At 39.0% G+C, this 14,832-nt stretch overlaps 1 protein-coding gene across 1 annotated transcript in view; it reads right to left on the reverse strand.

Annotated features, from left to right (window-relative positions):
* Positions 1-14,832, reverse strand: part of dlgap1a (discs, large (Drosophila) homolog-associated protein 1a) — a 78,100-nt gene that overhangs the window by 25,707 nt on the left and 37,561 nt on the right. The window contains exons 4-5 of the mRNA XM_051874706.1: positions 7,551-7,728; positions 6,258-6,495 (exon numbers count right to left, since the gene is read on the reverse strand). Coding sequence (XP_051730666.1) covers positions 6,258-6,495; positions 7,551-7,728 — 416 coding nt within the window. The remainder of the gene's footprint in view (positions 1-6,257; positions 6,496-7,550; positions 7,729-14,832) is intronic.

A 14,832-nucleotide genomic window follows, 5' to 3' on the forward strand; every position in this document is an offset into this window, starting at 1 on the left:
TCAATCACCCACGTCGTTCCAAACCTCTATGTCTTTCTATTGTGGAACAAAGATGAATATATTTTTAAAAGTGTCTCAGTGTTTTTATTGTTCATGCAACTGAAGTCAGTGCTGTTTGGGGGTTTCACTTACAAATACATATTGTATTACGGAAGTAAAATGGATTGCAAAAGGCAATGACGCAAACACAGTTGATTATGGGTACATACCGGCTTCAACCCTAACAAACACCACTCAAATGCACAGCAATTCTCACTCTCAAATCAATGTCAGGCACAGATAGAAGGTCAGGTCACGTCTGTCACATCTCTTGCCAGAGTCAACCCAGCCAAGGCGTCACATCAGGCTCCTGCTCCCTTCTGAGCTTTGTCAGTATGTGAAGTTTAAACAAATGGCAGTTATCAATTGCACAGCCCTACCAAACTATATCTGCCTCCAGCTGACAGGTGCATCCCATGTAGAGCAACACACTATCTCTAATTATCGACGTCACACATCTTTCAGCAGCTAGCTTCAGAGTGACACAAACGCCACCGCAATCTACACAAACCAGTCATTTTTCATTGTTTGCATATCTTGCGTTCAAAATTTTTCATTTTTTTCAAAATTTCCATCTTGCAGAGGCATTAATGAATCGGTTATGTCTAAATTGAATGTAAACAGATATGAAAAAATGAAAATATATATTTTAATAATAAAATATGCAGCTGCATAACACTAGGTGTGTAACGGTACATGTATTCGCCCCGAACCGTCACGGTACGGACGTCACGGTTCGTTGCATACAGTCAGACGACGAATACAGTCAGTCACAGGCGATCCACACTCCAATCCAGAAGGGGGTGTACGTAGTAATGCAATACTGTTTGCTAACTACCACAACAGGAAAAGCGCAGAAGAAGAAGAACAGACGATCTATGCATAGATATGTTTACGTGTAATCTCTCAGCCATAGATACACAGATCAGGTATAACATTATGACCACCTTCCTAATATTGTGTTGGTCCCCCTTTTTCAGTCAAAACAGCCCTAACCCGTCGAGGCATGGACTCCACTAGACCCCTGAAGGTGCGAGGTGGGGCCTCCATGGATCGGACTTGTTTGTTCACCACAAATGCTCGATTGGATTGAGATCTGGGGAATTTGGAGGCCAAGTCAACACCTCAAACTCATTGTTGTACTACTCAAACCATTCCTGAACCATTTCTGCTTTGTGGCAGGGAGCATTATCCTGCTGAAAGAGGTCACAGCCACCAGGGAATACTGTTTCCATGAAAGGGTGTACATGGTCTGCAACAATGCTTAGGTAGGTGGTACGTGTCAAAGTAACATCCACATGGATGGCAGGACCGAAGGTTTACCAGCAGAACATTGCCCAAAACATCACACTGTCTCTGCCGGCTTGCCTTCTTCCCATAGTGCATCCTGGTGCCATGTGTTCCCCAGGTAAGTGACGCACACTCACCCGGCCATCCACGTGATGTAAAAGAACATGTGATTCATCAGACCAGGCCACCTTCTTCCATTGCTCCGTGGTCCAGTTCTGATGCTCACTGTTGGCGCTTTCGGCGGTGGACAGGGGTCAGCATGAGCACCCTGACTGGTCTGCGGCTATGCAGCCCCATACACAACAAATTGGGATGCACTGTGTATTCTGACACCTTTCTATCAGAACCAGCATTAACTTCTTGAGCAATTTGAGATATAGTAGCTACAGTAGTTGGATCGGACCACATGGGCATTCGCTCCTCACGTGCATCAATAGGCCTTGGCCGCCCATGACCCTGTCGCCGGTTCACCACTGTTCCTTCCTTGGACCACTTTTGATAGATACTGACCACTGCAGACCGGGAACACCCCACAAGAGCTGCAGTTTTGGAGATGCTCTGACCCAGTCGTCTAGCCATCACAATTTGGCCCTTGTCAAACTCGCTCAAATCCTCACGCTTGCCCATTTTTCCTGCTTCTAACACATCAACTTTAAGGACAAAATGTTCACTTGCTGCCTAATATATCCCACCCACTAACAGGTGCCGTGATGAAGAGATAATCAGTGTTATTCACTTCACCTGTCTCTCAACCAGTGTTTCAACTGTGGAAAGACATCAGTAAAACAGCTCGAGAATAATATCTCACATAGCATTACATTTACCTCAGCCAAGTCATTTAGTGTCCACAGCACTAAAGAAATGAACTCTAGAGGAGAGCATTTCACTAAATATATGCACTATATAACCTTATATATTTATTATATTTACTTTACCTGTTAGTACTGTCTTAATTATTTAATATATGTTCAAATAAATTTGTCATGAAAACAAGTTATGATAGTAACTGTTGATAGTAACATGATCATATTTTAATTTTATAATTAGATTTAGAAGTTAATGCAAAACATTTCTTATGTGCAATTTACATGTTTTTTTATTTGAGTGTTGATTATTATTTCTAAAAATAAATAGCAACTAAAAGCAGCAATATTATGTTTAGTTTTCTCCCCCGCTGTACCGAACCCGCACTGAACCGTGACTTCAATACCGAGGTATGTACCGAACCGTCATGTTTGTGTACCGTTACACCCCTACCTAACACTGATTATGTCTTATAAATTATAAATAATAATAACAATAACCTTTAAAAGGAGTATATTTTTTAAGATTTATTTTTGAGGGACGAGAGGGACGAGATTAGAGAGGACAATGAGCCGGGATTCAGACTCATGTCACCTGAAATGCAACCGCCTTGCCCATAAGACAATGGGCTCCATAAATTAGTATGTTTAAAGCTTAAAAATAAAAAAATGAATGAAACTAAAATGAACTGCCAACAACAGACCCATCAACACAATCAACATTGTTTAAAAAAAAAAAAAAAAAAAACTGTTAGTCTACAGTCATAAAATGTTTTTGAAGAATCCTGGCTGCCGGTGTGGATTATACTGGGTGAGATGAGATGATGAAACTGGTGTGTCTTTAAACATCACTGCCTCCATATTTATCTAAGGGACAACTCTTTAGACCACACTGCATCTAATTATAAATCTTAAAATCTCCTCGTAAACAAGGTCTAGTTGCTTTTCAAGAGGGATGGCATGAAAATTAAAGCTTTGAAATAACACTTTGTCAGTTCTGACAGTCTGTATTCCCTGGTGTTTTGATCCAATGGCAGTAACCAAAGCTGTGACTCAAAGATGGGGTTAAAAGGCCTGCATTTCCATTAGATTAAACCAGCCCACAGGTGACATGAGCACTAATGTAAGACCCTAAAAGTTATCCCATAAGATTTCAAGAAACTTTTCACATTTCCTTACTTTCCTCCTCCTCAGCCAGCTGTCTTCTCTCCATAGATGCACTGAGGCTGGTGGCCATATGTTGGCTCTCTGACTAGCCCCAGGCATTCGGAGAACACGAGTGGAGAACACAGCACTCAAATCTGCATTACTAGTGCAGAGAAAGATTGCAGCACTGTCGAAACAACACCATATAGAATGAATGCAACATCCAATGAGGGATTACGACATCAAACAGTTCTCCGAACGTCCTGATTTATTAAAATTCAACATGTCAAAGTTTGCAGCGTTGTGGATAATCTCTCATTTAATGTTTTTACTGACAAGTATTACATACTTGGACTTTTCCAAACAAACTGCCAGTGTGAAAAGACACAGTCAAACTTAAACCCCGTTCATGCTGACATCAACCTGCAGCAAAAGCAATCAGAAGTTATTCATTTCAGTTATTCTCAAAATCACCAATTCATTTCAGTAAGAATTGGTGATTTTCAGCAACTACTGTCCAGTGACTCTCGGTGAAGCTTTAGTTTTTTTTGTGAGATATTGAAGTCGAGTATCAGTAAGACATTAATGCTCATTTCACTGTTCTGTACCTGATCTGTTTCATACAATTTGATATTGATTTTTCACATTTTTTTTAATGTTGCAATCTTCTGCTAAAACTAAATAAGCTAAGCTAAGACTTTGCTTTATCAAACACAAGGCACTCACTTTTTTTGCTTAAAATCACCATCATTACAAAAAAAGCTCCATGACTTAAAATGATAAAATAATAAAAAAAGTGTGGAAAACTGTGGCAGAAGTTGTCTGCATTCTGAGTGAGTTGGATTCATGCATTGATAATCGTTCATCTTGTTCATGATATGATGTATTATGCAGTGCTGCTATATCCAAATGCTTCCCCCTGCAAAAATAAAACTTATTCCTTGTCAAAATAGACTGGCGTCTTATTTTTACTGGCAATACAGTTGTAATCAGATCTTCAAAACAATAGGTAGTTACACAGCCCACCAATAACGTCAGGGCATCCAACGGCAGAAACGCTTTCTAGCGATCAACAGCATGACTGATTGTGCAAATAGGGCTTTAAAAATAACATTTAAACTAGGGTTAAAACATCATTAAGAACAGACAGGCTTCACCAATAGGTTTAGTTCAATAGTAAACAGAAGCCTTGCATTTTTGAGACACTGTGGCACTTTTTTATGAAGATGTCAACTGTGATGAAATCAAACTGGGTTCGGATGCTGGAGGTGGATTAGTGATCACTGGGGTTTCAGATTAAAGAAAATCCCAGAGCAAAAGCAGACATAGGTCACACTGAGTTCACACATCCTGCCTGGCATCTGGATCGCTGTTGGTCACCTGAAATCTTATTTGTAGAATATTTTCAAATCTCAGCTTGAATGCTGAGCAGTTACATTTGCAAATGTGTATACATTTGTGTATAAATAATAAAGATACTCAATTTTCCATTTTTATATGTTGCACGATAACATGATAGCCTACTTTCACACAGGCAATAATTCTCTATACATCAGATTAAATCATTCAAATTCACTTAATCATTCAGTTCCCCATTACTGCTGCAATTGCCTCACAGTGCTAATAAAAAGCAAATCAGACACAGCCTGTCAGGGCTTCTGAGGATAAACATGTGACCCACAGAGAAAACAACAACAAATGAATATTGATTCTTCTGCAGACAGCCTCCTTGATACAAGAAAGAGAGTTTTATATACTGATAGAGTGGGCTGCTAATGTACAGATAGATAGGTAGATATATAGATAGACAGATGTATGGATAAAATGACAACAGACAGAAGTATAAAGATAGAACAACAGACAGAATAACAGACAGACAGAATGACAGATAGACAGATACACAGACAGAGAGATGAATGGATAAAATGACTGACAGACAGATAGAACAGCAGACAGAAAGATACACAGATAGAAGAACAGACAAACCAATCCAACCATCTATCCATCTTCCTAGTGTTATTCCCGCTCATTTGCAGGGTCCGTTTCACACACACATTTTGATCCTGAGACAACCCAGCACTGAGAGTGCTGGGACACATTCACACACTCCTACGACAATTTGGCATATCCAGTCCAACTTCCATGTCTTTGGACTGTGGGGGAAACCGGAGCACCCGGAGGAAACCCACGCTGACACGGAGAGAACATGCAAACTCCACACAGAAAGGACTCGGCTCGAACTGGGGACCTTCTTGCTGTGAGGCGACTGTGCAAAACACTGAGCCACCGTGCTGCCCCAACGTCAGACAAACTAATAAACCAGTAAAATGGCAGAACAAACACAGAGAAATAGATGGATACTTCCTTTCTCATTGGTGCACTTTTCTTTCCTTGGTGCACTTTTCTTCCCCTAAAGGGTTACCCAAAAATTAAAATTCTATAATTAATTACTTCATTTCTTTCCAAACCTGTAAGACGTTTACCACAACCAATGTGTGAGTTGATCAATGTTTATGTAAATAAAAGCCTAAATTCAATCTGTTTATCATATAAAGAAATCGTGTCTCTTCTGAAAATTTGGACTAAACCACTCAATTCATATGGATTCGTTTTTACTACTTTTTACGATCTCTTTATGAACTTTTTGAAGCGTCAAAGTTGTAGTTGCTGTCAATGGAGGGACAGAAAGCTCTCAGATTTCATAAAAAAGATCTTCATTTGTGTTCCGAAGATGAATGAAAGTCTTACGGGTTAGGAACGATATGAGGGTGAGTAATTAATGACAGAATTTTCCTTTTTGGGTGAACTAACCCTTTAAAGCCCAAACTTATCGCTCAAATCAGCTAAATCAGTTATTGTCATACAATGCAGTCGACTGCTGTTAAACTGTGGAACATGTTTGATGAGTTATTAAACACGCATTAAGTATGATAGACAGACAGACAGACAGACAGACGGAGTATGCACTTGCAGGCTGACCTGTGCTGCTCTGGATAGTTCTGACAGTAGTAGTGGTCCTCGGGGGGGAGGCCGGGAGTAAAGGTCCCTCGTCGTCCTGCGAGCAGCCCTGGTCGATGGCACGCACGTAACTGTGACTCCTCATGCGGAAGCACCCGGGCATGGGCAGGTCCAGGGCGTCCACGGCCTGCGACTCCATTTCACTGAACACACTCTCACACACTGCCTCGATCTGCCCGTTAACTTCCACCTCACTCACCTGCAGGTAGGCAGAGGAGAAAAGAGAAGAGATACAGACAGAGAGAAAAGATAAGAAATGAAAATTAGAAAAGAACAGTCAAGATAAACAGACAAGGCAGTGCTCAGAGAAAAGAGCGGGCATCATCCTTAAAATGAGCTTTAAGTCCCACTTACCACGGGGTTATACAAGGGTGCAGAATCAAAAGAAAGGGGAAAACAGAGCCAGAAACTACAGAGAAGTCATTAGGAGCAGGTAAGAAACACACAGGGCAGTGGCAAGAGGAGGAAGAGTCAATAAAAAAAGAAACATAGTGAGGCTTGAAAGACAGCTTTACAGGGTAAATGAAGGTGTACGCCACACCAGCATGGAGGAAATCCTCAAGTGGGGTTCACTGACAAGGTGGAAGATGGTGAGACAGTACTAGGATCAACATGTTCATTAGTGTTGATCCTAACAGGAACCGAGGGTGGACAAGAGCGGGAGTTAATGAAGATGTGATAAGGTACAATTGTGGATAGAGGAGGATTGTAGAAAGGGTGGGTGTTTTAAACAAGGCAGACAGCTCAAAACTCTGTCCCAATCACCCATGAGAGCTATATGGACCACATTCTTATCTACTAACTGTGAAGTTAACAGTCATGTGCCATCTACAATGTCTTTACAGGAAGGTCTAAAGTGTTATTATGGTAATATTTAAAAACATTCTTTGTGAATTTAGGTTTTTTTTGTTCTTCTATCAGAGAGCAGTCAACGCTGGCGCGCCAAATGGCCATGATGTCATATTTGCCATTTTGTAATTAGCATGACAAATCAGTGCCTGAGTGTGCCTAAGATGGATGAGTAACTGAAGTGTGCCTAAGATGGATGAGTAACTGTCTGATGAATGCCATCCCACTTCTACATAACATGGAGTATGTTAGTTGGTTAGACACATACATCTGTGATTGAACACATGGATGAATCGGATGGCGGTTTCATGGTTTTTAACTGGACTTGATGGGCTAATCTGGACTGATTTTGACCTTCCTCCCCCTGCACCCCGCTATGACGGTGTGTTGGGGGTGAGCACAAACCTGGCTGATGGTGCTCATAGCCCTCATGTAGCTCTCGTTGCGTGAGCGGTATTGGGGAGAGGCTAGCAGAGCTTTGGGGTCCAGGGTGTCCAGGCTCCTATTGATGGAAACTTCACTCACCGCCCGCAAGTAGCTGTGACTCCGGATCTGCAGCTTTGGAGAGTGCTCTGCGGAGATCCTGTGGATGGAGAAAAACACAAGAGATGTTTATTTTTTGTTGAGAGAAAGCATTTTATTAAAATACTGACAGTGTTTTAACTACACTATTCAGTTTATAATATATATATATATATATATATATATATATATATATATATATTATATATATACATACATATATATATATACATACATATATTAGTGCTGTCAAAATTAGCGCGTTAACGCATGCAATTCATTTTTTCAGTTTAACGCGTTAAAAATATTTAAAGGGGGGGTATCACACACAGTTTCTGCCAATCTCATGTTAATCTTGAGTACCTATAGAGTAGTACTGCATCCTTCATATTCTTCATAAAATTCTTTAGTTTTATCATTTTTATAAAATATACATACGCTGTACCGAGTCTTTCCGAAATGCGCGAGACACTGCAAAGGATACAAGCGGGACAGTTTTGCACGTCAGACTAGTGCGTGTTTACATAGAAAAACAATGGAAAAGTAGCGCATTGGAATGGAGAAGCACGTTCTGTGTGAACGGCCCTTAGGTTTATATATATATATATATATATATATATATTATAAAAATGCATTATATAAAAAACAAATGAAAGAAGATTTTTCACCACATTTTTGTTTGTTCAAGTATTTTGATTTAATATTTATTAATAAATTAAGATTTTTAAATATTTATTTAATCTTATATATATTTAGGACAAATTATTGGACTACATCTATGGCATAAAATGTCTGTGTAAAAACATATTTTGCAGGAATTGAATTATATTTATTTCTGATTTATTATACGTAGTATAACGATGGATAGATAGATAGACCCACAAATAATTTCATTCAATCAAATGTGTAGCATGTTATTTAAAGTCACGAGTTGAGTACTTAAAGCATTTAGATGGCATGCTCCTTATCAAAGTCCCTTCATCAGGGTGAGTGGGGTAGCCGTGAGCAAATCAAATGCTCATGCAGGATTTCTGCATGTGTCCAGTGCACAGGGGCCTACATTATGAATGTGGCTCTTTAAATAGCTAAAGGGATGGTTCATTCAGGTCACTCAGGCATAAAGCAGGTGGGGCGAGTGCAGCACACGGGCAAGGAGAGAAACAGCTAAACTCACTTAAGGCCACCCACGCAGACCAGCACACACATACCAGAGACTCGCGCTGACACTTTGCTGACAGGCAGACACCTTGCATCCACATCAGCAGTATGGGAATTAGTGGAAGCTCCGACATTGGCGTAGTTTTCCCACCATCCATCTGCATGGCTTCACACATACATAATAAGTGAACACAACAACTTCTCACAGAGCGGTGCGGTCCAAAACGCCCCAGGGCATCTCCCTACACTACTGGAGAACAGAATGGCTAAACTTCACAAGTGCTGAGGGGGGCCGCATCCCCCACGGTGAGCCTGACTTTGGTTATGCATGATGTCATCGTTGCGGAATAAGCCGATAAGTTTCCGCCTCACTGTTGCGGTCGTCTCAACGGATTGGTCGCTGTGCGGCTGTTAATTACGTCAGCCATTCACAATGCAGCGCTGTGCCTCACGTACTTTCTGCTGCAGTGGCAGCTCCCCGAGGCATCTAAGATTGTCTATTTTCATGCTTCACAAAGATACGGAATTGTATCTGATGACTAATGTACATGTGAGTTGTTCGGTGTTCTGAACTATCAAATAAGCAGTGGCCTACTTAATGTACAGAACAAGCTCTATAAATATAGACATCAAGCACTCACTTATTATTATTAATCATAAACCAAGTTAAAGGTCAAAGCATTGTCCCCTGGCATATAATCAGGGCATTAGTTGGTTTGGAGGATTGTGACAGTACGCTAAAGCAAACAAACCTCCCTTGCACATGCAGATGTAACATTGGCATTTGAAGCTTTTCTTCGTCAAATAAACAGATAAAACCATCAAAATGCGGGATTGAGGAAATTCCACGAGATGAAATATTTATGAGCGCTCATAATGCTAGAACAGTATTACAAATCTGCAAAATCCTCCAATCCTTGTCTGGGCTTTCCAGTGGGCTTAGGGTGGAATCTCCAAGCACTTTTGTAGAGCTTGAGCAGATATGAATCTGAATTTTAAGCCAATAAATCACACAGTCTGACATGTAGGATTGACAAAAGAGCAGTGTTAATCTCCCAATAAAATTACTGAAGAAAACATCGTTGATGGAAGTGAGATGAACAATGTGCATCATGACAATAAATATACGACTTTTAATACTTTTAATACAGTTGACAGAAATCGTAATATATATATAAATACATCAAAAGTTTACATGTAGAATCAGCAAAATATCATTATTTTTTCCATAATATTTTTATCTTTTTAAAGATTTTTTTTTTTTAAAAGTCCCTCTTATTTTGTTAAAATTAACTTTATGCAAGGTGTATGTAAACTTATGACCAAAATTTATATATATATATATATATATATATATATATATATATGTGTGTGTGTGTGTGTGTTTTTCAGGTAAACCCTACGTTAACCCCCACAAAGATGGCAATATCCTTGTTCTTGTGGAGACATTTTTTGGTCCCCACGAGGAAAACAGCTTATAAATCATACAAAGTGATATTTCTTCAAAACGTTAAAAAATCCAGAAAGTTTTTTGTTATTGGTAGGTTTAGGGTTAGGGGATAGAATGTACAGTTTTTACAGTATAAAAATCATTATGTCTATGGAAAGTCCCCATAAAACATGAAAACCCAACGTGTGTGTGTGCGTGTTTCATTTAAATTTTCCACTCTCAACTAAAATGTTATTTTTTGGTTGACAAAAATTTGATGCCATTTTAGTGAGAGTCAAAAATGACAAAATAATTTAAATTTAGTCACAAAATGCTGACTTTATTGGATATATGTCAAATGACAAACTGTCACTGAAAACAGTGTAAAAATTATCACTGCACATCAGACTCCAGAAATACAGAAGTAATGAGAATAGATACAATAATGAGAACAAACAATTGATTTAATGAACTCAGCCCACCTACAGACCATTTGAGCCAACCTTTTAAGATGTATTAAGGCACAAATGTGTTACTATGGCAACCCCACAATGACTTCCCTAAACGTAGACCATCCCCCGCTCACACACGCTGTACTCACATGTGCAGTAATGTGCTGGACTCTTTAAAACCACAATGACGCATTCACATTGCATATTAGGGCTGCTAAATATATTGGTGAAGATCAATTATTGCTTCGAATAAGTGATGAGTTTGAGTTCCTTCTGCTTACAAGACCTCAGTCTACAGATATGGGAGGGTATTTTACAATGCAAGGGCTTTTAAGGAAGTCTCTGGGCTAATTAGAGTAATTACTTGTACCTTTGCCACTGCAGTGGCGTGGCATATTGTGCTTCCTTAATTAAATCCATACTCGGCCCCTGGCCAGCAGGAATAATGGTGTTGTGTTACCTTGGAGATGCTGGCTGATATCTCCGCTGAGGGAAGCATGTCTGTCTGACCATCTAATCTCGTACCCTTCAATGTGTCTGTGTGGATATCAGCTGCGGTTCTGCCCGTCAAGCTGTGCTAGGTGCCCCAAGTCATACGGCAGGTTGGTAATTAGTGCAGTGCTGTACCCTGGCTGATTAGCCACTCATTACTCAGCAGTAACAGAAAAGCCTGGTGACCTACATTAACAGGAGTCAGGTGCCTACAGGGAAGCAGGGCATGTAGGTACAACAGTCCAACCCAATCAATCTGAGCTCAGAGCTGGACTAAACCAAAGTTTCAGAGTGATAGTCAAAGGGCACAAATGCCCACTTTAAAGATTTAAATGAAACTTAAAGGGGTCATGAACTGCATTGTTTCCTGGGGTGCACTTATAATGTTAGTATGTTTTTTACATCAAAAATCATCATAATTTAGAAATAAAAGGCATTTTTCCTACCCTGATTTTAGCCCTCTTATTTGAACGCTCTGTTTTAAAGGGTTAGATCACCTAAAAATGAAAATTATGTCATTTATTACTCACTCTCATGTCGTTCTACACCCATAAGACCTTTGTTCATCTTCGGGACACAAATTAAGATATTTTTCGAAGCAGTGTTTTGAAATCAGCCATCACTAGATATTGTTAATAAGTTGTTATTTTGTTTTTTTGGTGCACAAAAAGTATTTTCATCGCTTTATAATATTAAGGTAGAACCACTGTACTCACATGAACTGTTTTAAATATGAGTACCTTTCTGGATCTTGAGAGGTTCGGTGACATTGCTAGCAATAGAGGCCTCACTGAACCATCGGATTTCATCAAAAATATCTTAATTTGTGTTCTGAAGATGAACGGTGTTACAGGTGTGGAATGACATGAGGGTGAGTAATAAATGACATTATTTTCATTTTTGGGTGAACTAACCCTTTAAGGGGCGTGTCTGCTGTGAGACTTCAGTGTAAATGCCCACTGCTGTGATTGGCTGACAGTCTCTTGAAAAGTTTTAGCACGTTTTCACTATTACAGCTTTCAAGGTTAACTAATAGTGATTAGTAAGTGTTGCATTACATTTAGTTCTATGGCATTATATTTAGATAGTGGCATGAAAGGTTGCAGTGATGAACATTGTAGCCGATCACAGACATGTTGTTGAGCGCATGTGAGCAGTGATCTTGTCATTGCAACTCAATTTATGCACACTAACGAATGCTTTCATCCTAACTAATAGTGTAGACGCGATGTTCAAATGCGATTCATTGAATAAAACAGGAGTTTTGGAGCGTGTCCAGAACTCAGTCACTGATAAACTCGCGCTGTTTGATTGACAGCTCCAGCAATTGCAAAGGGAGCGTTCTTTGATCGCTTTCTTTGTATAATGTAATCACCTTTAAATAACAAATTATTTTCATCCTACTAAGAGAAACAATGTGAAGTTGATCGTTTAGTCCCTGGTTTGATTTACTGACACATAGACAAAGAACTTCCGACTGTACAAGAATCATTACATATCAGATCAGGCATTAGAATGAACAGTTACTTACATGTTGTTGCATTACTGTCGAGTCCATATCGTAAAAGTCTGTTTGCAAAGCCTGCGCCAAAATGTGATTGATTTACCAAAGAATCCAAAGTGAAATACCGAATACAAATAAATAAAGCTCAACTGAGACATTCACATTGTTGAAAATAAATAACCATATTCCTAGCATTAGGATCCTTTGTAAGGTAATGTTATTTTTGTCCTGTATCGCTAACGGGGCTAACGTTGCAATGATGAAGTAGGCTTTGATTTCTTCTGCGAAGGCGGCGTTTCACCTATCTATATAGGCACATTCCAGGATCAGTCGTCTGCTGGGCCTGATGTCAATAAAAGCTTTTATTGAACTAACAAGGAAGTTTATGTACGATGACTTCTTATATATCAAAAGCTCAAGGAAAAGTTGATTTCTCAATTCATGACCCCTTTAATATCTCTAAAACCAATGTGTTAGTCATTTGATATTATTTCATTTATACAACAGTGAGTTTTTGATAAACGAGAAACCAAAACAACAGAGATGTAAGTTTCAGACAAATGAATATCTCGACTAGAAAAAAAAAAAAAAAAGTTTCCCTACACCTCTCCATAGGGAGATGAGTGCAGCACGGCAGATAAAACAGACAGTTAATAAAGCTAAAGCTACATGGTAACAGATCTGCATGTTTGGCAGGTGTTAAAGGTGTTGACTACAGCTCTGGTATGCTTGGAAATGGCCATTGGACAGGCAGAGGATTTGAAGCTGTTAGATGGCCATCTGGATGACTATTACGTGGCTAAAGCACAGTCATTCTTCAAAAGATGCCAAGCTTGGGATCCCAACGCAGAAGAACATGGTTAGAGCTGTTGCCAACATCAAACGCTTTGATGCTTACTTTTATTTCACTTCACTTGCAGTTCAAGTAACACGCAATATGAGGGCTCTTAATTGTGGAACTCAAAGGAATCAATTCATAAATCAACTGGCAAATCAATAATCAGTTCAAATAATATTATTATAAAATAACTGCCATTAATGCAGTCCAAATGTTAATATTGGAGGTGTTGGAAGATTAATTTTACTGAATCAGTTTTTGATCCACATGATATCATCAATCTTTCACTTACTGCTTATTGTTGAATAGTATTTTCTAATTACCTTTTTGTCCAATTTCCACAACAAATTTTCTATACAAACCACTATGGATATGGCATCAGCTTTCAGGTGAAACATCACCCAGCATGATGTCTTTGGATTCAGCAAGTGATTCACTCAACTAATCAATTCAACTCGTTCAAAAGATTTGGTTTAATCAATAACTCAAGAGGGAAAATCAGTTTGACTTCCAGCGGGTTAAAATTAATCATTACAAAGCTACTCTTGAATCAGACATCACTAGATGAAATTGCAGCAAATGGTCACTGATCAATTTAGTAGTTCATTATCTGAAAATATTCAATATGACTTGGCTCCTCAAAGTAGCTCAGTTCAGAACAGAAGGTCTAGACCAGATATCAGGACTGAGTTGTCTTCTTTTATAGAAAGAAAATAGGTGGGTAATTACCTAGATAATCTACCTGTTTAACTATCTGCTATTCTCTATGTGACCCCTTTCATTTAGCTAACTTAATCCAACAATTTTCATTTGCGTATGTATTGATCCATTGAAAAACACTGGCCACTCTAAACCTGCACAGACCATGATTTATCTCACCTAAACAACTATTATGAGAATTATGAAAAATTATTATTTTAATTATATATTTGCTAATACATATCTTTAGCAATTTACAGGAATATTAAACACTTGTTATATCAATTGAGGAATTAATTGCACAAATGGGCCTAAATAATACATAATTACAGTCTAGACATGGAGAGTGGTCAAGACAGTGTTATTTTAGTATCACTGATATACTATTATGGTTTAGCTCCTGTGTACTTAACCGATATTTTATCGCCCTACAATCCTTCACGCTCTTTAAGATCACAAAACTCTGGACTTCTGGTTGTACCTAGGATAGCTAAGTCCTCTAAAGGAGGGAGAGCGTTTTCACATTTGGCTCCTAAACTCTGGAATAGCCTTCCTGAAAATGTTCGGGGCTCAGACTTGCTCACCCAGTTTAA

The sequence above is a fragment of the Ctenopharyngodon idella genome, chromosome 2 (assembly GCF_019924925.1).
Source record: "Ctenopharyngodon idella isolate HZGC_01 chromosome 2, HZGC01, whole genome shotgun sequence".
NCBI lineage: Eukaryota > Metazoa > Chordata > Actinopteri > Cypriniformes > Xenocyprididae > Ctenopharyngodon > Ctenopharyngodon idella.